The 22665-nt window shown below is 45.6% G+C and overlaps 1 protein-coding gene across 1 annotated transcript; it reads left to right on the top strand.

The window, feature by feature from the left end:
• Positions 1-327: 327 nt before the first annotated feature.
• On the top strand, positions 328-992 carry LOC146884376 (uncharacterized). Its single transcript, XM_085665959.1, has 2 exons — positions 328-583; positions 670-992. The coding sequence occupies exons 1-2, from the start codon at positions 328-330 to the stop codon at positions 990-992; spliced, it is 579 nt and encodes a 192-aa protein (XP_085522085.1).
• The last annotated feature ends 21673 nt before the right edge of the window (positions 993-22665 follow it).

The following is a 22665-nucleotide window of genomic DNA, read 5'->3' as shown; positions in this document are numbered from 1 at the left end:
AAGTGAAAGTGAGCATACATCACATCTATTGTGAGGGGTATTCACTGGGGTGTGAGAGAAAGAGTAACAAATATTGTGAGGGGTATACACTAGGGTGTGAGAGAAAGAGTAATACCTACAAAGTGCACACATGAAGATTATTCTACAGCTATGAAAGATACAAGCAAATATGTGCAATCATCAATTCCCAAGTTTGATGGTCACTATGACCATTGGGCGAAGCTTATGGAAAACTTCCTTCGATCAAAGGAATTTTGACACTTAGTGGAGAATGGCATTGCTGACGTTTCCAATAAAGTTGATGCATTAGAAGAAGAAATCATATTCATGGAAGAGCAAAGACTGAAGGATCAGAAAATCAAGAACTATCTCTATCAAGCCATTGATAGAGAAATGTTAGATACCATTCTGAATGATGACACATCCAAACATATTTGGGACTCAATGAAACAAAAGTTACAGGGTTCAACTCGAGTTAAGCGTGCTCAATTGCAAGCATTGCGTAAAGACTTTGAACTCTTGCAAATGAAGGAAGGAGAATCTGTGAATTGTTATTTTGCTCGAACCTTGAAGATCGCTAAAAGTATGAAGGCTTGTGGTGAAAATGTACAGGAAAGTTCCATAACTGCAAAGATTTTGTGGTCTATGACAAAAAATTCAATTATGTAGTATGTTCAATTAAAGAGTCCAACAATATGGAAGCCATGACCATAGATGAGCTTCAAAGTAGCTTACCGGTGCACGAACAAAGGATGTTGCTGGCTTTGAAGGAAGAACAGGTCTTACAAGCGGTAACAAATGAGAAAACTAGGAGAGGAAGAGGAAGAGGAAGGGGTAGAGGATCCTTTCGAGGCAGAGGTAGAGGAAGACAGTCATTCAATAAGGATGACATTGAATGCTATAAATGTCACAAATTTGGGCACTTTCAATATGAGTGTCCCATATGGGAGAAGAATGCCAATCATGCTGAAGTTGAGGATAAGCTGGAATAAGAGGATGAGCTCTTGTTAATGACTACAGTTGATCCCAAAGAAGAAGAAGACAAAGACAAGTGTTTTCTTGACTCGGGGTGTAGCAATCACATGAGTGGTTCGAAGGATTGGTTCTCACATTTGGATGAGAACTTTCATCACACAGTAAAGTTAGGGAATGACACCCGCATTGCTGATATGGGGAAATGGAGTGTTTGTAAGAGCCGAGAAATTTAATTAATTAAATAATTAATTAATTTACAAAATGCAGGTAGTGGGAGCCATTATGACAATTAATGTTAGCTTTTATAACGTGGAAAAGTATTAGCTTAAGTGGTTTAGAGTACTTAGGCATGTTGAAAGGACTTGGATTCGAGTCTAGTGTATGCCATTGTGTGTTTTTTTTATTGTTTACCATTTTAATAATAATAAACTGCTTGATCATGATAAGTGATAATAAAATCCTAGATTTATAGGAATTATGGTGAAACATGAATGGGTTGAATGGTTGGACATTGTCTTGATAATTAAATTGTTGTGGGTTCGAACCTTGGCTAGCATAATTTAGCCTTGACTTGTTTGTGTTTTATTATTATTATTATTATTATTATTATTATTATTATTATTATTATTATTATTATTATTTTGGGTTCTACTAGGTTAGGGAAAACCTATAAACACTAGTAGAGAAACCAAAGAGGTATGGAATAATCAGTTAGAGTGCAATGAATTCACTTGTTAATGGTGTAAATTAATATTTTCGTTTTTGGTGAGTAAAGGACAATTATTAGTTTAATAATTGGGAGAGGAAGGAGTGTTAGGAAGGGGGAAGAGTGGATTTTCGTGTGGATTGTTGGATAGAGTTCTGGAGGACACTAGAACGTGAGAAAGAAGAGTGTAGAGAAACTTTTCTGCAAAGGTTAGAGAAATACTTGGAGCTAGATCAATGGTGGTGCAAGAAGGACTCTAGGATTTTCAATTGGAGCAAGGAATACAAGGTTAGGGGAGCTACTCTATTTGTCATATTAAATTGTATGATTTATGTGGTATGTTGTATGATTGGGTGACTTTTCTGCATTAAAATTCTAATGGTTTTGAGTTTCTAGAAATTTCTAAAAACCGCCTGGGGGCTTTGAAGGTCCGCCAAGCGATGCATGAGCGTAACACCCATTTCTGGGTTGTTTCAGATGAACCGTCAGGTAGCACGGGTGCTTCCGCCAGGCGGAACGAACAATAATGTGATTTATGTGATATTTTTATGGACTTTATGATATTTTGGGTTGATGCGAAAGTATCCTATGCATGTTGAATGAGATTTGGGAATTTAGGGTTCTTCACGGGTGCGGGAAAAATCTGGGATTTTTCCAGAACTGTATGCACCGCCTGGCGATAAAGAGTTGTCGCCAGGCGATGAGTGTGGTGTTCTGTTACCGAAAAATGATGTTTTTCGTGTTTTCGCGAGTAGGTATCGCCCGACGCTGATTTCATGCTGTCAGGCGCCACTAATTTTCCTGGTCTATGCAGTTTTCGTAAAATTGCATTTCCTGATTCGTTAACCGTCGGATTTAGGTGAAATTTTGGAAGGTTATTCACCACATGTTGATCTTAACTTTGAACGATGGAGATTTGAATTGGATCCCTGCATAGGGAGATATACGTCACTCATGATTGGTTGTTTGAATTCCCTAATAATATGATTACTAATGGATGATTAAGTGTGCTCAAGTGCTGATATGGCCTTGATTGGTGAGTGTATATATATATATATATATATGTGTGTGTGATTGATGAGTATGTTTGTGGTAGTGCTTGTTGAGACATGTTGAATATATGAACCTATATATGTTAGCTCGAATGTATGATGTTATAAGTGTGTTAATAAAGCCACTATTGATGATATCACTATGATCGAGTGTTGCATGATCATGACGGGTTTTGGGAAAGTATGGTAACATGATAATCATACTTTAAATGTAATGGAGTTGCGAGGGCATGCGAAATAATTATATAGCTTTGATTGTGTCTTATGTGGGGTATGTGAATTGTAAGCATGCAAAGGGTAGGAAAAGGAGAAGGGGAAAATAAAGTGTGTGTTGGAATTGATTTAAGAGGTAAGTATATATGAATTATAAAAGAGAGGAATGCGTGCTTATACTTGAAAGATGCATATGTGTTGTGATGTTGGAATTTGGAATTTGGAATGTATGAATGTGTATGTTGATTTCTGGATGTTTGAGAATTGAATGGTTGAATTCTAGGAAAGGAATTAGAGTACCTAAAACCAGTAGTGTCACACTAGTGGTGTAACGCCTGGCGGTGTAGAGTGAACTGTCAGGCGATAGTAGGAAACAAGGATGTCTTGTGAGTTGTGGCGTTCGGCGGTGATGTGGAACCACCAGGTGGTCTGTACTGTCATTTCGCCTAGCGCTTAGGCTGCGTTAGGCGATGGTGTAGTGGCAGGGTGTGTTGTGATATGTTTTGCATGGTTCGTGGTATTGATTCTGGTCTGGGATATGCTTGATGTTGTAATGAGCGGGTAGGTTCATGATTGGTGATGAACACGTGATGATATAAGCGGGGAGGTTCATATCTTGATACTCTCGTGTGGGGATACGAGCGAGGAGGTTCGTATGTTCTGTGCTCACACTTGAGAGATGCTGCGAGCGGGGAGGTTTGTAGCTAGTGGATCACGTGTGTTGGACTACAGGCGAATAGGTCCGTAGAGTTAGACTACGAACGGGGAGGTTCCTAGAGTTGGACCACGAGCGGGCATGTTCGTGGAAGCATTGGAATCCCTAAGACCAACTTGAGTATGTGCCTCGTATCAGGGGTTAGGCTGTGTGCTGATGCAGGATAAACGGCCTGTAGCTTATGCATCGAGACAGTTGAAGGTGCATGAGAAGAATTACCCGACACACGACTTGGAGTTAGCGGCAGTCGTGTTTGCCCTCAAAACATGGAGACATTACCTGTACGGAGCGCAGTTCCAGGTATTCAGCGATCATAAAAGCTTGAAATACCTGTTTGATCAGAAAGAACTGAATATGAGACAGAGGCGTTGGATGGAGTACTTAAAGGACTACGATTTTGAGCTATTGTACCATCCTGGTAAAGCTAATGTCGTAGCGGATGCCTTGAGTAGGAAGAGAATTCATGTGTCGGCTATGATGATTAGAGAGTTGGAGTTGATAGAACAGCTGAGGGACATGAATTTGGGGTTGGATATGGGGCCTGGACAGATACGATGTAGCATGTTGAGAATCACGAATGAGTTCCTAGATGAGCTTCGGGTGGAACAGAGGAAGGATCAGGAATTACAGACGATAGTTGGTGAGTTGGGCACTGAGAAGAGGAAGGATTTCCGAATGGGCAGAGACGGGATCCTACGGTTCAGGGAGAGGGTGTGTGTTCCAAACAGCAGAGTTCTAAGAAAGATGCTCCTAGATGAGGGGCATAAGAGCCGTCTCAGCATACATCCGGGTATGACTAAGATGTACAAAGATTTGAAAGCCTCTTTCTGGTGGACGGGTATGAAGACGGATGTGGCTGATTATGTCGCTTCTTGCTTGGTGTGTCAGAAAGCGAAGATAGAACACCAGCGACCGGGTGGTATGTTAGAACCCCTGGACATTCCACAGTGGAAATGGGACAGCATTTCCATGGATTTCATCACTCACCTGCCGAGATCAGTGAAGGGACACGACTCAATCTGGGTGATTGTGGACAGGTTGACGAAGTGTGCCCATTTTCTGCCGATTAATCAGAAGATGAATATGGATAGGCTGGCGGACTTGTATGTGCGAGAGGTGGTCAGGTTACATGGAGTGCCAGCGAGTATCGTATCAGATAGAGACCCGAGGTTCACATCTAGGTTCTGGCAGTCATTGCAGAACGCTTTGGGTACTCAGCTCAGGATGAGCTCCGCCTATCATCCTCAGACAGATGGACAGTCTGAGCGGACCATACAGTCGTTGGAGGATCTGTTGAGGACCTGCGTTTTAGACCATCTGGGTACATGGAGTGATGTGTTGCCATTGGTAGAATTCACGTATAATAACAGTTATCATACCAGTATTGGAATGGCTCCCTACGAGGCCTTGTATGGTAGGAGATGTAGGACGCCATTGTGTTGGCAGCAGGATGGGGAGGCGGTGGTTCTTGGGCCAGAGTTCTTACAGCAGACCACCGAGAAGGTGAGAGTGATTCAGGATCGGATGCGCGCGACTCAGAGCAGGCAGAAGTCGTATGCGGACAAGAGGAGGAGGCCGCTTGAGTTTGAGGCATGAGATCACGTGTTTCTCAGAGTCACTCCTACTGCAGGTATTGGCAGGGCACTTAAATCGAGGAAGCTGACACCTCGATTCATCGGACCATATCAGATCATGAGGCGGATTGGTCCTGCAGCGTACGAGATGGCATTGCCACCACACTTGGGAAACTTGCATAATGTTTTCCATGTGTCACAGTTGAGAAAATATATAGCCGATCCTACACACATTCTGGAGGATGATGATGTACAGATACGGGAGGACTTAACCATTGGAGCCGGACCAGTGAGAATCTTGGATTCTCAGACGAAACAGCTCAGAGGGAAGGAAATCAAAACCGTGAAAGTCCTATGGGATGAGGCAACTCAAGAAATGACATGGGAGATGGATGATGTCATGAGGCGGTCCTATCCTCATCTCTTCACTGGTAAGTTCTCTTTTTCGAGGACGAAAAATTTAAAAAGGGGGGAGTATTGTAAGACCCGTAGAATTTAATTAATTAAATAAATAATTAATTAATAAATACGGGAGGGGTGATAATTATGACATTAAATTATGATTGGTATGACGTGGAAAAGTGCTAGCTCATGTGGTTAAGAGCACTTTGATTGTGCGAGAGGACTTGGGTTCGAGTCCTATGTATGCTAACTTTTGATGTTATGGTTTTGTTATTTAAATTTATGAAAATATGTTCTTGTATGTTATGATGCTTGAATTGTGATTTCTAGCATGAAAAATGAATTGGCATGATGGTTTGATATTGGTTTGGCAATTACATGGTTAAGGGTTCAAGGTATGGAGAGCTCACATTAATCTTTGTAATTTTTTTTGGATACTTTTGGGTCTGATTTGAATATGAAAGGATTTGGAAGAAGTCTAATGGTAAGGCAGCCGAGAGATGGCTGGGAGGGAGCCATAATGGTGTGGTAAATGGTAATAAACCTCATTCAATATGTAAAATTCGTTTTTAAAGCATTAGCATAGTTTTAGGGCACCTTTAAAAGGTTCTAGAGAGGTAGAAGGAGGGTTTTGCAATCTGAAAAATATACCAGAGAGAGAGCACGAAAATCTGAAGTATCTGTGAGTTGGAGTGAGACTTGAGGGGGCTGAATAGAGAGGAACCAAGGAGGGTTGGTGATCAAGGGAGTTTTCCTCAAATTATCAAGGTTGAAAGCTAAGGATCCAGGTTAGGGGAGCTGAACTCGTTTCTTTGTATAATGTAATTTATTCTGTGTGCAAGCATGAACTGTTGGATGAGTACTTTGGTAAATTTAATATGTTTTCACGTTTCTGGAAAATTTCCAGAAACCGCCTGGCGGGCTGCTCATAGCCGCCAGGCGGCACATGTCATTTTACCACTTTTCTGGGTTCCATGAGGAACCGCCTGGCGGTGAATCCCTGTACCGCCAGGCGCTACAAACTGGTAATCCAGTTTCTGGGTTTAAAGATACACTGCCTGGCGGTCATGCACACCCGCCAGGCGACGCGAGTAGAATTGGCTCGATTTTGAGGTTTAGTGTGTTCTGGAGTGATTTTGATCGGATGTAAATCAGGGGTTAGTGATTTAGAGATGAAATGGGGTCATAAGTGATTGAAAACCAGTGCGAGTGATAGGCGAAATTCAATGGAACAGTGATCAAGGGTTAGGGTTGAACTATTTTGGGTTTTGATGTCGTGAGTGTGCTGGTGGATTAAATGCTTGGAATAATTCCTAGGGAATGTGTGTGGACTGCGAAGAATATAATATATTGGTGAGATTGCGCGAGTAGGAATGGAGATTGCTCTGGAATGAGAAACAGGGAGAAATTGGAGCTGCGCAGTTGTGGAGATTCTGGAAAATTACCAAAAGTCTGATGCACCGCCTGGCGGCACGGGATTAGCCGCCAGGCGCTAGAACAGTGACGTGGACGTTTGGGGTTATTCTGGTCTGGGCGGGTGTTGATAGGATAATTGATGTTTAGTCTTGATAAATTGGAGTGTAGAGGTTTCATTACGGAATTGATGATTTCTCTCTTACTATACGAGCGAACTGGAGGAGTGTATGAAGTGGTTGAGATAGTGGTAATGGGGAGTTCTGAAAGTATGTTAGGTCATGGGATATTCTAGTACTGATAGAGTTTTATTAACCTGTGTATCAGTATGAAATTGGGGAAAATAAGAATGACACCTAATTATGGGTGAGTTCTTGGTTTGTAATTATGTTAAAAAGAGTTGTAGTTGAGTGGGAAAGTGGTACAGTTTCGCCTAAGTGAACCATACCATGCACTGAGTTAGGAGTATAATGGATTAAGGATGGGCGAGAGGGCAAGATGCGAAAGATAATTGACCAAAACCAGTACTGCATAAGCACTGATATGGCGCCTGGCGACAGAACTAGGTCCGCCAGGCGGTAGAGAGGCAACAGTGGGGTTCTGGTGCAGGGGGCGTCTGGCGGCAAGTGGGTTCCGCCAGGCGATGGCGAAGAAAACTCGTGGTTCCTGGATCAGCGTCCGCCTGGCGGTGTAGACTGTCCCGCCAGGCGGTGGTTGCAGACTTGTGATGTTTGAGGCGCTTGGCGCCTGGCGGTACGTGACACCCGCCAGGCGGTCTGGAAGCTGTGGCGCCTAGCGGTACGTGTCCCCCGCTAGGCGGTTTAGATGCTGTAAGTCCCAGTTGTTGGACTTCGTAGGGTGTTCTACAAGGTTTCTGGTAATGCTTCAGAGGTGATGATGCTGGAGTTCCTTGAGTTGTGGCTCGGAACGTATCCCTTGAGTTGTGGCTCGGGATAGGGGTTAAGCACGTGGTATTCCTTGAGTTGTGGCTCGGAATAGCATCTCTTGAGTTGTGGCTCGGGATGGCGGATGGACACGAGGAACCCTGGAGTTGTGGCTCGGGTTGGCGAGTGTGGCCGGTATGAGTGTGCTGGTTGTGGCCAGTACGGATGGGTCCAGATAGATTGCCCTCCTCAGTTGTTGGCTGACGAGTTTGGTAGTCTTGGGACGATACGGACTTTGTTCGTATGTGGGAACTCTACCTGGCGTTGCGGTGTATGATCCGTAGCATGTATTCCCGCACGTGCTCTATCGGTTGTGGCCGATAGGTATGGCAGCAAGTCACCTTGAAGTAATTAGTAGACGAGGTAGAACACGAATAAACGTATTGGAGATTGAATTGAGAGAATGAAAATATGGAACAATGTGAGAAATTAAATTAAGTGATGATATGTGAATGTTTACTAATTTATATGTATGTGTTTATAAGTGCTGTATATATATGTGTTTTATCTGTTAAGCTCACCCTATCTGCGTGTGTGTGGCGATGATCGTGTACGCGGTACACGGGAGCAGATGCTGGTGATGCAGGTGGCTCAGGTGCAGCTTAGGCGCGGAGAGGGGATTTATCTGGGGAAAACTTTTCTTATGTATTTACTTATTTTTGGAAACAATTGTAAACCCTGAGGGGTGACTTGATGTTATTGAGGTTTCAGTTTTGTAATGAACACTTTTGAATTATCTGCACGAATAATAAAGTTTTAAAATTTTCCCGCGTTTTGGGAAAATGAGGTATTATTAAATGCGTTGTCTTTATTATTCTATTTATTTATTTATAAATTAGTAATATCCTGGCGGGATGTTACATTTGGTATCAGAGCAATGGTTTTCAAAATGATTTTTGGGGTCTATGGGGAGTGAGCATGCCGTGTTACGTTGCGTGACTAATTGTCTGTGTTATTAGTTTATTTTTGGATATGAAATCCTAATATGGGCTGTGTGTGTGTGAACCAGCTACAATATGTGGCGTGCACGAGCTATGGCTAACAGGAGAAGGAGGAACACCGCTGGAGCTGATAACATAGCTCAGGCGATCCATCGTATGGTGGATGCGATGCAGCCCATAGCGGCGCCACCCAGAGCTGTAGTGGCACCTACTCGGCCAGTAGCTATGGAGGATTTCATGAAACACCGGCCGGCCAAGTTCTCTGGCAAGGCCACTCCTGACGAGGCAGATGATTGGATGCGGGAGTGTGAGAAGATCTGTAGAGTGCTGGGATGCACAGATGAGCAGAGGTTGTTGTTTGTCACCTTCCTTCTGGTGGCAGATGCAGAGTATTGGTGGCAGGGAATGCAGCAGCTGATGCAGACCCGGGGGGAGCAGGTGACGTGGACTGCCTTCAGGACGAGGTTCCTGGAGAAGTACTTTCCCGATAGTGCGAGGCACGAACGGGAGGCAGAGTTCCTTACTCTTCAGCAAGGGACTATGACTGTGGCGGCATATATAGAGAGGTTTGAATACCTGGCACGGTTCTACACTCCAGTGGTTACTGAGGAGTGGAGGTGTAGGAGGTTCGAGGGCGGATTGAAACATGAGATACGCCGCTTCATTGTGCCACTCCGGATTAGAGAGTTTCCAGTTTTGGTCGAGCAGGCCAAAACTGTGGAGCAGTTGGAGACTGGATCGAGTAGTGGGGGGAAACAGCAGAAGACTACCACAGATGTCAGATCTCAGAGGAGACCTTATAGCAGACCGCCGACTACCGGGGGCAGATTACGGTGTTTTAACTGCGGCGGGGAACATTTGAGGAGAGATTGTACTAAACCTGCCAGCAGTACAGGTGGAGGCAGTAGTATTGGTAGGTGCTATGCATGCCAGCAGACCGGGCACTTTGCACGTCAGTGTCCTAACAGGAGGCAAGCTGGTGGTGCGCCAGCTACGAGGCCAGTAGGAGACCGACCCAGAGCACCGGGGCGTGTGTTCGCTTTGACGACCACAGAGGCGAAACAGTCAGGTAATCTTTTACAGTTTCTATGTTTGTTGTGTGACCACGAGGTGGTGGTGTTGTTCGACTCAGGAGCCACTCATTCGTTTGTATCTAATGAATGTGTGAGGAGGCTCGGGCTTACGATGCGAGAGCTGGGGTGCGAGCTATTAGTTGCGACGCCAGCATCTGGAGAGGTATCCACCACTTCTATGTGCGTGGGGTGCCCTATGGAGGTGGCAGGCCGCAGGTTCAGATTGAACCTCATTTGTTTGCCGATGGAGGGTCTAGACGTGATTCTGGGCATGGATTGGTTGTCGAGTAATCATGTCGTCATTGACTGCGGGCAGCGCCAGATAGTGTTTCCTGAGGCAGTGGGGCTAGAACTTATCTCGTCTAACCAGGCGGTGAGGGAGATTGAGGCTGGAGCTACATGTTACATGATTGTGGCTCAGGCAGAGAAGATGAGCACGGCTGAGAAGATCAGCAGGATTCCAGTAGTGGAGGAATATTCAGATGTGTTTCCGGATGAGATTCCAGAACTACCGCCTAGCAGGGATGTGGATTTCTCCATTGATCTCATCCCTGGCGCTGGGCCAGTTTCTATGGCACCGTACAGAATGGCGCCTGCTGAGTTAGCTGAGCTGAAGAAACAGATTGAGGACCTGCTTGAGAAGAAGTTCATTCGACCGAGTGCGTCGCCGTGGGGAGCACCAGTTCTGCTAGTGAAAAAGAAAGATGGTAGCTCCCGGTTGTGTGTTGATTATCGGCAACTGAATAAGCTAACGATAAAGAATAAGTACCCGTTGCCGAGGATTGATGATCTGTTAGATCAGTTGAGGGGAGCTGCAGTGTTCTCGAAAATAGACCTGAGATCGGGATATCATCAGATCCTTGTCAAGCCGGAGGATGTCCAGAAGACAGCGTTTCGATCACGGTATGGTCACTACGAGTATGTAGTGATGCCATTTGGGGTGACCAATGCACCGGCTATATTCATGGATTACATGAATAGGATTTTCAGGCCATATTTGGATCAGTTTGTAGTAGTGTTTATTGATGACATACTGATCTACTCTGAGAGCAGGGAAGAACACGCAGAACATCTGAGAGTAGTATTGGGGATTCTCAGAGAGCACCAGCTATATGGGAAATTGTCGAAATGTGAATTCTGGTTGGAAGAGGTACAATTCTTGGGTCATGTGATCTCAGCCCAAGGAATAGCCGTTGATCCGGCAAAGATAGAGACTGTGGTGAAGTGGGAGAGGCCTCAAACAGTTTCAGAGGTGCGGAGTTTTCTGGGTTTGGCAGGGTATTACCGACGGTTTGTGGAAGGTTTTTCCAAGATGGTGAGTCCTCTTACACAGCTTACGAGAAAGGACCAGCCCTTCTCGTGGACGGACGAGTGCGAAGCCTGTTTCGAGGATATGAAGAGGAGACTGACCACCGCACCGATATTGGCGATCCCTGACACGAATAAAACATTTGAGGTGTACTGTGATGCCTCGTATCAGGGGTTAGGCTGTGTGCTGATGCAGGATAAACGGCCTGTAGCTTATGCATCGAGACAGTTGAAGGTGCATGAGAAGAATTACCCGACACACGACTTGGAGTTAGCGGCAGTCGTGTTTGCCCTCAAAACATGGAGACATTACCTGTACGGAGCGCAGTTCCAGGTATTCAGCGATCATAAAAGCTTGAAATACCTGTTTGATCAGAAAGAACTGAATATGAGACAGAGGCGTTGGATGGAGTACTTAAAGGACTACGATTTTGAGCTATTGTACCATCCTGGTAAAGCTAATGTCGTAGCGGATGCCTTGAGTAGGAAGAGAATTCATGTGTCGGCTATGATGATTAGAGAGTTGGAGTTGATAGAACAGCTGAGGGACATGAATTTGGGGTTGGATATGGGGCCTGGACAGATACGATGTAGCATGTTGAGAATCACGAATGAGTTCCTAGATGAGCTTCGGGTGGAACAGAGGAAGGATCAGGAATTACAGACGATAGTTGGTGAGTTGGGCACTGAGAAGAGGAAGGATTTCCGAATGGGCAGAGACGGGATCCTACGGTTCAGGGAGAGGGTGTGTGTTCCAAACAGCAGAGTTCTAAGAAAGATGCTCCTAGATGAGGGGCATAAGAGTCGTCTCAGCATACATCCGGGTATGACTAAGATGTACAAAGATTTGAAAGCCTCTTTCTGGTGGACGGGTATGAAGACGGATGTGGCTGATTATGTCGCTTCTTGCTTGGTGTGTCAGAAAGCGAAGATAGAACACCAGCGACCGGGTGGTATGTTAGAACCCCTGGACATTCCACAGTGGAAATGGGACAGCATTTCCATGGATTTCATCACTCACCTGCCGAGATCAGTGAAGGGACACGACTCAATCTGGGTGATTGTGGACAGGTTGACGAAGTGTGCCCATTTTCTGCCGATTAATCAGAAGATGAATATGGATAGGCTGGCGGACTTGTATGTGCGAGAGGTGGTCAGGTTACATGGAGTGCCAGCGAGTATCGTATCAGATAGAGACCCGAGGTTCACATCTAGGTTCTGGCAGTCATTGCAGAACGCTTTGGGTACTCAGCTCAGGATGAGCTCCGCCTATCATCCTCAGACAGATGGACAGTCTGAGCGGACCATACAGTCGTTGGAGGATCTGTTGAGGACCTGCGTTTTAGACCATCTGGGTACATGGAGTGATGTGTTGCCATTGGTAGAATTCACGTATAATAACAGTTATCATACCAGTATTGGAATGGCTCCCTACGAGGCCTTGTATGGTAGGAGATGTAGGACGCCATTGTGTTGGCAGCAGGATGGGGAGGCGGTGGTTCTTGGGCCAGAGTTCTTACAGCAGACCACCGAGAAGGTGAGAGTGATTCAGGATCGGATGCGCGCGACTCAGAGCAGGCAGAAGTCGTATGCGGACAAGAGGAGGAGGCCGCTTGAGTTTGAGGCAGGAGATCACGTGTTTCTCAGAGTCACTCCTACTGCAGGTATTGGCAGGGCACTTAAATCGAGGAAGCTGACACCTCGATTCATCGGACCATATCAGATCATGAGGCGGATTGGTCCTGCAGCGTACGAGATGGCATTGCCACCACACTTGGGAAACTTGCATAATGTTTTCCATGTGTCACAGTTGAGAAAATATATAGCCGATCCTACACACATTCTGGAGGATGATGATGTACAGATACGGGAGGACTTAACCATTGGAGCCGGACCAGTGAGAATCTTGGATTCTCAGACGAAACAGCTCAGAGGGAAGGAAATCAAAACCGTGAAAGTCCTATGGGATGAGGCAACTCAAGAAATGACATGGGAGATGGATGATGTCATGAGGCGGTCCTATCCTCATCTCTTCACTGGTAAGTTCTCTTTTTCGAGGACGAAAAATTTAAAAAGGGGGGAGTATTGTAAGACCCGTAGAATTTAATTAATTAAATAAATAATTAATTAATAAATACGGGAGGGGTGATAATTATGACATTAAATTATGATTGGTATGACGTGGAAAAGTGCTAGCTCATGTGGTTAAGAGCACTTTGATTGTGCGAGAGGACTTGGGTTCGAGTCCTATGTATGCTAACTTTTGATGTTATGGTTTTGTTATTTAAATTTATGAAAATATGTTCTTGTATGTTATGATGCTTGAATTGTGATTTCTAGCATGAAAAATGAATTGGCATGATGGTTTGATATTGGTTTGGCAATTACATGGTTAAGGGTTCAAGGTATGGAGAGCTCACATTAATCTTTGTAATTTTTTTTGGATACTTTTGGGTCTGATTTGAATATGAAAGGATTTGGAAGAAGTCTAATGGTAAGGCAGCCGAGAGATGGCTGGGAGGGAGCCATAATGGTGTGGTAAATGGTAATAAACCTCATTCAATATGTAAAATTCGTTTTTAAAGCATTAGCATAGTTTTAGGGCACCTTTAAAAGGTTCTAGAGAGGTAGAAGGAGGGTTTTGCAATCTGAAAAATATACCAGAGAGAGAGCACGAAAATCTGAAGTATCTGTGAGTTGGAGTGAGACTTGAGGGGGCTGAATAGAGAGGAACCAAGGAGGGTTGGTGATCAAGGGAGTTTTCCTCAAATTATCAAGGTTGAAAGCTAAGGATCCAGGTTAGGGGAGCTGAACTCGTTTCTTTGTATAATGTAATTTATTCTGTGTGCAAGCATGAACTGTTGGATGAGTACTTTGGTAAATTTAATATGTTTTCACGTTTCTGGAAAATTTCCAGAAACCGCCTGGCGGGCTGCTCATAGCCGCCAGGCGGCACATGTCATTTTACCACTTTTCTGGGTTCCATGAGGAACCGCCTGGCGGTGAATCCCTGTACCGCCAGGCGCTACAAACTGGTAATCCAGTTTCTGGGTTTAAAGATACACTGCCTGGCGGTCATGCACACCCGCCAGGCGACGCGAGTAGAATTGGCTCGATTTTGAGGTTTAGTGTGTTCTGGAGTGATTTTGATCGGATGTAAATCAGGGGTTAGTGATTTAGAGATGAAATGGGGTCATAAGTGATTGAAAACCAGTGCGAGTGATAGGCGAAATTCAATGGAACAGTGATCAAGGGTTAGGGTTGAACTATTTTGGGTTTTGATGTCGTGAGTGTGCTGGTGGATTAAATGCTTGGAATAATTCCTAGGGAATGTGTGTGGACTGCGAAGAATATAATATATTGGTGAGATTGCGCGAGTAGGAATGGAGATTGCTCTGGAATGAGAAACAGGGAGAAATTGGAGCTGCGCAGTTGTGGAGATTCTGGAAAATTACCAAAAGTCTGATGCACCGCCTGGCGGCACGGGATTAGCCGCCAGGCGCTAGAACAGTGACGTGGACGTTTGGGGTTATTCTGGTCTGGGCGGGTGTTGATAGGATAATTGATGTTTAGTCTTGATAAATTGGAGTGTAGAGGTTTCATTACGGAATTGATGATTTCTCTCTTACTATACGAGCGAACTGGAGGAGTGTATGAAGTGGTTGAGATAGTGGTAATGGGGAGTTCTGAAAGTATGTTAGGTCATGGGATATTCTAGTACTGATAGAGTTTTATTAACCTGTGTATCAGTATGAAATTGGGGAAAATAAGAATGACACCTAATTATGGGTGAGTTCTTGGTTTGTAATTATGTTAAAAAGAGTTGTAGTTGAGTGGGAAAGTGGTACAGTTTCGCCTAAGTGAACCATACCATGCACTGAGTTAGGAGTATAATGGATTAAGGATGGGCGAGAGGGCAAGATGCGAAAGATAATTGACCAAAACCAGTACTGCATAAGCACTGATATGGCGCCTGGCGACAGAACTAGGTCCGCCAGGCGGTAGAGAGGCAACAGTGGGGTTCTGGTGCAGGGGGCGCCTGGCGGCAAGTGGGTTCCGCCAGGCGATGGCGAAGAAAACTCGTGGTTCCTGGATCAGCGTCCGCCTGGCGGTGTAGACTGTCCCGCCAGGCGGTGGTTGCAGACTTGTGATGTTTGAGGCGCTTGGCGCCTGGCGGTACGTGACACCCGCCAGGCGGTCTGGAAGCTGTGGCGCCTAGCGGTACGTGTCCCCCGCTAGGCGGTTTAGATGCTGTAAGTCCCAGTTGTTGGACTTCGTAGGGTGTTCTACAAGGTTTCTGGTAATGCTTCAGAGGTGATGATGCTGGAGTTCCTTGAGTTGTGGCTCGGAACGTATCCCTTGAGTTGTGGCTCGGGATAGGGGTTAAGCACGTGGTATTCCTTGAGTTGTGGCTCGGAATAGCATCTCTTGAGTTGTGGCTCGGGATGGCGGATGGACACGAGGAACCCTGGAGTTGTGGCTCGGGTTGGCGAGTGTGGCCGGTATGAGTGTGCTGGTTGTGGCCAGTACGGATGGGTCCAGATAGATTGCCCTCCTCAGTTGTTGGCTGACGAGTTTGGTAGTCTTGGGACGATACGGACTTTGTTCGTATGTGGGAACTCTACCTGGCGTTGCGGTGTATGATCCGTAGCATGTATTCCCGCACGTGCTCTATCGGTTGTGGCCGATAGGTATGGCAGCAAGTCACCTTGAAGTAATTAGTAGACGAGGTAGAACACGAATAAACGTATTGGAGATTGAATTGAGAGAATGAAAATATGGAACAATGTGAGAAATTAAATTAAGTGATGATATGTGAATGTTTACTAATTTATATGTATGTGTTTATAAGTGCTGTATATATATGTGTTTTATCTGTTAAGCTCACCCTATCTGCGTGTGTGTGGCGATGATCGTGTACGCGGTACACGGGAGCAGATGCTGGTGATGCAGGTGGCTCAGGTGCAGCTTAGGCGCGGAGAGGGGATTTATCTGGGGAAAACTTTTCTTATGTATTTACTTATTTTTGGAAACAATTGTAAACCCTGAGGGGTGACTTGATGTTATTGAGGTTTCAGTTTTGTAATGAACACTTTTGAATTATCTGCACGAATAATAAAGTTTTAAAATTTTCCCGCGTTTTGGGAAAATGAGGTATTATTAAATGCGTTGTCTTTATTATTCTATTTATTTATTTATAAATTAGTAATATCCTGGCGGGATGTTACATTTGGTATCAGAGCAATGGTTTTCAAAATGATTTTTGGGGTCTATGGGGAGTGAGCATGCCGTGTTACGTTGCGTGACTAATTGTCTGTGTTATTAGTTTATTTTTGGATATGAAATCCTAATATGGGCTGTGTGTGTGTGAACCAGCTACAATATGTGGCGTGCACGAGCTATGGCTAACAGGAGAAGGAGGAACACCGCTGGAGCTGATAACATAGCTCAGGCGATCCATCGTATGGTGGATGCGATGCAGCCCATAGCGGCGCCACCCAGAGCTGTAGTGGCACCTACTCGGCCAGTAGCTATGGAGGATTTCATGAAACACCGGCCGGCCAAGTTCTCTGGCAAGGCCACTCCTGACGAGGCAGATGATTGGATGCGGGAGTGTGAGAAGATCTGTAGAGTGCTGGGATGCACAGATGAGCAGAGGTTGTTGTTTGTCACCTTCCTTCTGGTGGCAGATGCAGAGTATTGGTGGCAGGGAATGCAGCAGCTGATGCAGACCCGGGGGGAGCAGGTGACGTGGACTGCCTTCAGGACGAGGTTCCTGGAGAAGTACTTTCCCGATAGTGCGAGGCACGAACGGGAGGCAGAGTTCCTTACTCTTCAGCAAGGGACTATGACTGTGGCGGCATATATAGAGAGGTTTGAATACCTGGCACGGTTCTACACTCCAGTGGTTACTGAGGAGTGGAGGTGTAGGAGGTTCGAGGGCGGATTGAAACATGAGATACGCCGCTTCATTGTGCCACTCCGGATTAGAGAGTTTCCAGTTTTGGTCGAGCAGGCCAAAACTGTGGAGCAGTTGGAGACTGGATCGAGTAGTGGGGGGAAACAGCAGAAGACTACCACAGATGTCAGATCTCAGAGGAGACCTTATAGCAGACCGCCGACTACCGGGGGCAGATTACGGTGTTTTAACTGCGGCGGGGAACATTTGAGGAGAGATTGTACTAAACCTGCCAGCAGTACAGGTGGAGGCAGTAGTATTGGTAGGTGCTATGCATGCCAGCAGACCGGGCACTTTGCACGTCAGTGTCCTAACAGGAGGCAAGCTGGTGGTGCGCCAGCTACGAGGCCAGTAGGAGACCGACCCAGAGCACCGGGGCGTGTGTTCGTTTTGACGACCACAGAGGCGAAACAGTCAGGTAATCTTTTACAGTTTCTATGTTTGTTGTGTGACCACGAGGTGGTGGTGTTGTTCGACTCAGGAGCCACTCATTCGTTTGTATCTAATGAATGTGTGAGGAGGCTCGGGCTTACGATGCGAGAGCTGGGGTGCGAGCTATTAGTTGCGACGCCAGCATCTGGAGAGGTATCCACCACTTCTATGTGCGTGGGGTGCCCTATGGAGGTGGCAGGCCGCAGGTTCAGATTGAACCTCATTTGTTTGCCGATGGAGGGTCTAGACGTGATTCTGGGCATGGATTGGTTGTCGAGTAATCATGTCGTCATTGACTGCGGGCAGCGCCAGATAGTGTTTCCTGAGGCAGTGGGGCTAGAACTTATCTCGTCTAACCAGGCGGTGAGGGAGATTGAGGCTGGAGCTACATGTTACATGATTGTGGCTCAGGCAGAGAAGATGAGCACGGCTGAGAAGATCAGCAGGATTCCAGTAGTGGAGGAATATTCAGATGTGTTTCCGGATGAGATTCCAGAACTACCGCCTAGCAGGGATGTGGATTTCTCCATTGATCTCATCCCTGGCGCTGGGCCAGTTTCTATGGCACCGTACAGAATGGCGCCTGCTGAGTTAGCTGAGCTGAAGAAACAGATTGAGGACCTGCTTGAGAAGAAGTTCATTCGACCGAGTGCGTCGCCGTGGGGAGCACCAGTTCTGCTAGTGAAAAAGAAAGATGGTAGCTCCCGGTTGTGTGTTGATTATCGGCAACTGAATAAGCTAACGATAAAGAATAAGTACCCGTTGCCGAGGATTGATGATCTGTTAGATCAGTTGAGGGGAGCTGCAGTGTTCTCGAAAATAGACCTGAGATCGGGATATCATCAGATCCTTGTCAAGCCGGAGGATGTCCAGAAGACAACGTTTCGATCACGGTATGGTCACTACGAGTATGTAGTGATGCCATTTGGGGTGACCAATGCACCGGCTATATTCATGGATTACATGAATAGGATTTTCAGGCCATATTTGGATCAGTTTGTAGTAGTGTTTATTGATGACATACTGATCTACTCTGAGAGCAGGGAAGAACACGCAGAACATCTGAGAGTAGTATTGGGGATTCTCAGAGAGCACCAGCTATATGGGAAATTGTCGAAATGTGAATTCTGGTTGGAAGAGGTACAATTCTTGGGTCATGTGATCTCAGCCCAAGGAATAGCCGTTGATCCGGCAAAGATAGAGACTGTGGTGAAGTGGGAGAGGCCTCAAACAGTTTCAGAGGTGCGGAGTTTTCTGGGTTTGGCAGGGTATTACCGACGGTTTGTGGAAGGTTTTTCCAAGATGGTGAGTCCTCTTACACAGCTTACGAGAAAGGACCAGCCCTTCTCGTGGACGGACGAGTGCGAAGCCTGTTTCGAGGATATGAAGAGGAGACTGACCACCGCACCGATATTGGCGATCCCTGACACGAATAAAACATTTGAGGTGTACTGTGATGCCTCGTATCAGGGGTTAGGCTGTGTGCTGATGCAGGATAAACGGCCTGTAGCTTATGCATCGAGACAGTTGAAGGTGCATGAGAAGAATTACCCGACACACGACTTGGAGTTAGCGGCAGTCGTGTTTGCCCTCAAAACATGGAGACATTACCTGTACGGAGCGCAGTTCCAGGTATTCAGCGATCATAAAAGCTTGAAATACCTGTTTGATCAGAAAGAACTGAATATGAGACAGAGGCGTTGGATGGAGTACTTAAAGGACTACGATTTTGAGCTATTGTACCATCCTGGTAAAGCTAATGTCGTAGCGGATGCCTTGAGTAGGAAGAGAATTCATGTGTCGGCTATGATGATTAGAGAGTTGGAGTTGATAGAACAGCTGAGGGACATGAATTTGGGGTTGGATATGGGGCCTGGACAGATACGATGTAGCATGTTGAGAATCACGAATGAGTTCCTAGATGAGCTTCGGGTGGAACAGAGGAAGGATCAGGAATTACAGACGATAGTTGGTGAGTTGGGCACTGAGAAGAGGAAGGATTTCCGAATGGGCAGAGACGGGATCCTACGGTTCAGGGAGAGGGTGTGTGTTCCAAACAGCAGAGTTCTAAGAAAGATGCTCCTAGATGAGGGGCATAAGAGCCGTCTCAGCATACATCCGGGTATGACTAAGATGTACAAAGATTTGAAAGCCTCTTTCTGGTGGACGGGTATGAAGACGGATGTGGCTGATTATGTCGCTTCTTGCTTGGTGTGTCAGAAAGCGAAGATAGAACACCAGCGACCGGGTGGTATGTTAGAACCCCTGGACATTCCACAGTGGAAATGGGACAGCATTTCCATGGATTTCATCACTCACCTGCCGAGATCAGTGAAGGGACACGACTCAATCTGGGTGATTGTGGACAGGTTGACGAAGTGTGCCCATTTTCTGCCGATTAATCAGAAGATGAATATGGATAGGCTGGCGGACTTGTATGTGCGAGAGGTGGTCAGGTTACATGGAGTGCCAGCGAGTATCGTATCAGATAGAGACCCGAGGTTCACATCTAGGTTCTGGCAGTCATTGCAGAACGCTTTGGGTACTCAGCTCAGGATGAGCTCCGCCTATCATCCTCAGACAGATGGACAGTCTGAGCGGACCATACAGTCGTTGGAGGATCTGTTGAGGACCTGCGTTTTAGACCATCTGGGTACATGGAGTGATGTGTTGCCATTGGTAGAATTCACGTATAATAACAGTTATCATACCAGTATTGGAATGGCTCCCTACGAGGCCTTGTATGGTAGGAGATGTAGGACGCCATTGTGTTGGCAGCAGGATGGGGAGGCGGTGGTTCTTGGGCCAGAGTTCTTACAGCAGACCACCGAGAAGGTGAGAGTGATTCAGGATCGGATGCGCGCGACTCAGAGCAGGCAGAAGTCGTATGCGGACAAGAGGAGGAGGCCGCTTGAGTTTGAGGCAGGAGATCACGTGTTTCTCAGAGTCACTCCTACTGCAGGTATTGGCAGGGCACTTAAATCGAGGAAGCTGACACCTCGATTCATCGGACCATATCAGATCATGAGGCGGATTGGTCCTGCAGCGTACGAGATGGCATTGCCACCACACTTGGGAAACTTGCATAATGTTTTCCATGTGTCACAGTTGAGAAAATATATAGCCGATCCTACACACATTCTGGAGGATGATGATGTACAGATACGGGAGGACTTAACCATTGGAGCCGGACCAGTGAGAATCTTGGATTCTCAGACGAAACAGCTCAGAGGGAAGGAAATCAAAACCGTGAAAGTCCTATGGGATGAGGCAACTCAAGAAATGACATGGGAGATGGATGATGTCATGAGGCGGTCCTATCCTCATCTCTTCACTGGTAAGTTCTCTTTTTCGAGGACGAAAAATTTAAAAAGGGGGGAGTATTGTAAGACCCGTAGAATTTAATTAATTAAATAAATAATTAATTAATAAATACGGGAGGGGTGATAATTATGACATTAAATTATGATTGGTATGACGTGGAAAAGTGCTAGCTCATGTGGTTAAGAGCACTTTGATTGTGCGAGAGGACTTGGGTTCGAGTCCTATGTATGCTAACTTTTGATGTTATGGTTTTGTTATTTAAATTTATGAAAATATGTTCTTGTATGTTATGATGCTTGAATTGTGATTTCTAGCATGAAAAATGAATTGGCATGATGGTTTGATATTGGTTTGGCAATTACATGGTTAAGGGTTCAAGGTATGGAGAGCTCACATTAATCTTTGTAATTTTTTTTGGATACTTTTGGGTCTGATTTGAATATGAAAGGATTTGGAAGAAGTCTAATGGTAAGGCAGCCGAGAGATGGCTGGGAGGGAGCCATAATGGTGTGGTAAATGGTAATAAACCTCATTCAATATGTAAAATTCGTTTTTAAAGCATTAGCATAGTTTTAGGGCACCTTTAAAAGGTTCTAGAGAGGTAGAAGGAGGGTTTTGCAATCTGAAAAATATACCAGAGAGAGAGCACGAAAATCTGAAGTATCTGTGAGTTGGAGTGAGACTTGAGGGGGCTGAATAGAGAGGAACCAAGGAGGGTTGGTGATCAAGGGAGTTTTCCTCAAATTATCAAGGTTGAAAGCTAAGGATCCAGGTTAGGGGAGCTGAACTCGTTTCTTTGTATAATGTAATTTATTCTGTGTGCAAGCATGAACTGTTGGATGAGTACTTTGGTAAATTTAATATGTTTTCACGTTTCTGGAAAATTTCCAGAAACCGCCTGGCGGGCTGCTCATAGCCGCCAGGCGGCACATGTCATTTTACCACTTTTCTGGGTTCCATGAGGAACCGCCTGGCGGTGAATCCCTGTACCGCCAGGCGCTACAAACTGGTAATCCAGTTTCTGGGTTTAAAGATACACTGCCTGGCGGTCATGCACACCCGCCAGGCGACGCGAGTAGAATTGGCTCGATTTTGAGGTTTAGTGTGTTCTGGAGTGATTTTGATCGGATGTAAATCAGGGGTTAGTGATTTAGAGATGAAATGGGGTCATAAGTGATTGAAAACCAGTGCGAGTGATAGGCGAAATTCAATGGAACAGTGATCAAGGGTTAGGGTTGAACTATTTTGGGTTTTGATGTCGTGAGTGTGCTGGTGGATTAAATGCTTGGAATAATTCCTAGGGAATGTGTGTGGACTGCGAAGAATATAATATATTGGTGAGATTGCGCGAGTAGGAATGGAGATTGCTCTGGAATGAGAAACAGGGAGAAATTGGAGCTGCGCAGTTGTGGAGATTCTGGAAAATTACCAAAAGTCTGATGCACCGCCTGGCGGCACGGGATTAGCCGCCAGGCGCTAGAACAGTGACGTGGACGTTTGGGGTTATTCTGGTCTGGGCGGGTGTTGATAGGATAATTGATGTTTAGTCTTGATAAATTGGAGTGTAGAGGTTTCATTACGGAATTGATGATTTCTCTCTTACTATACGAGCGAACTGGAGGAGTGTATGAAGT

This window comes from Vigna unguiculata, chromosome 8 (genome assembly GCF_037176805.1).
Source record: "Vigna unguiculata cultivar grain cowpea cultivar isolate G323 ecotype 2 chromosome 8, ASM3717680v1, whole genome shotgun sequence".
Taxonomy (NCBI): domain Eukaryota; kingdom Viridiplantae; phylum Streptophyta; class Magnoliopsida; order Fabales; family Fabaceae; genus Vigna; species Vigna unguiculata.
This window is presented reverse-complemented; position numbering and strand designations above follow the sequence as displayed.

What these genes read in the sequence shown, in the direction of transcription:
- LOC146884376 (XM_085665959.1), top strand. Translation starts at nt 328, where the DNA reads ATGGAAGAGCAAAGACTGAAGGATCAGAAAATCAAGAACTATCTCTAT. An exon ending in AACCTTGAAGATCGCTAAAA is followed by an intron (nt 584 to 669) that starts GTATGAAGGCTT and finishes TCAATTATGTAG; the next exon opens with TATGTTCAATTAAAGAGTCC.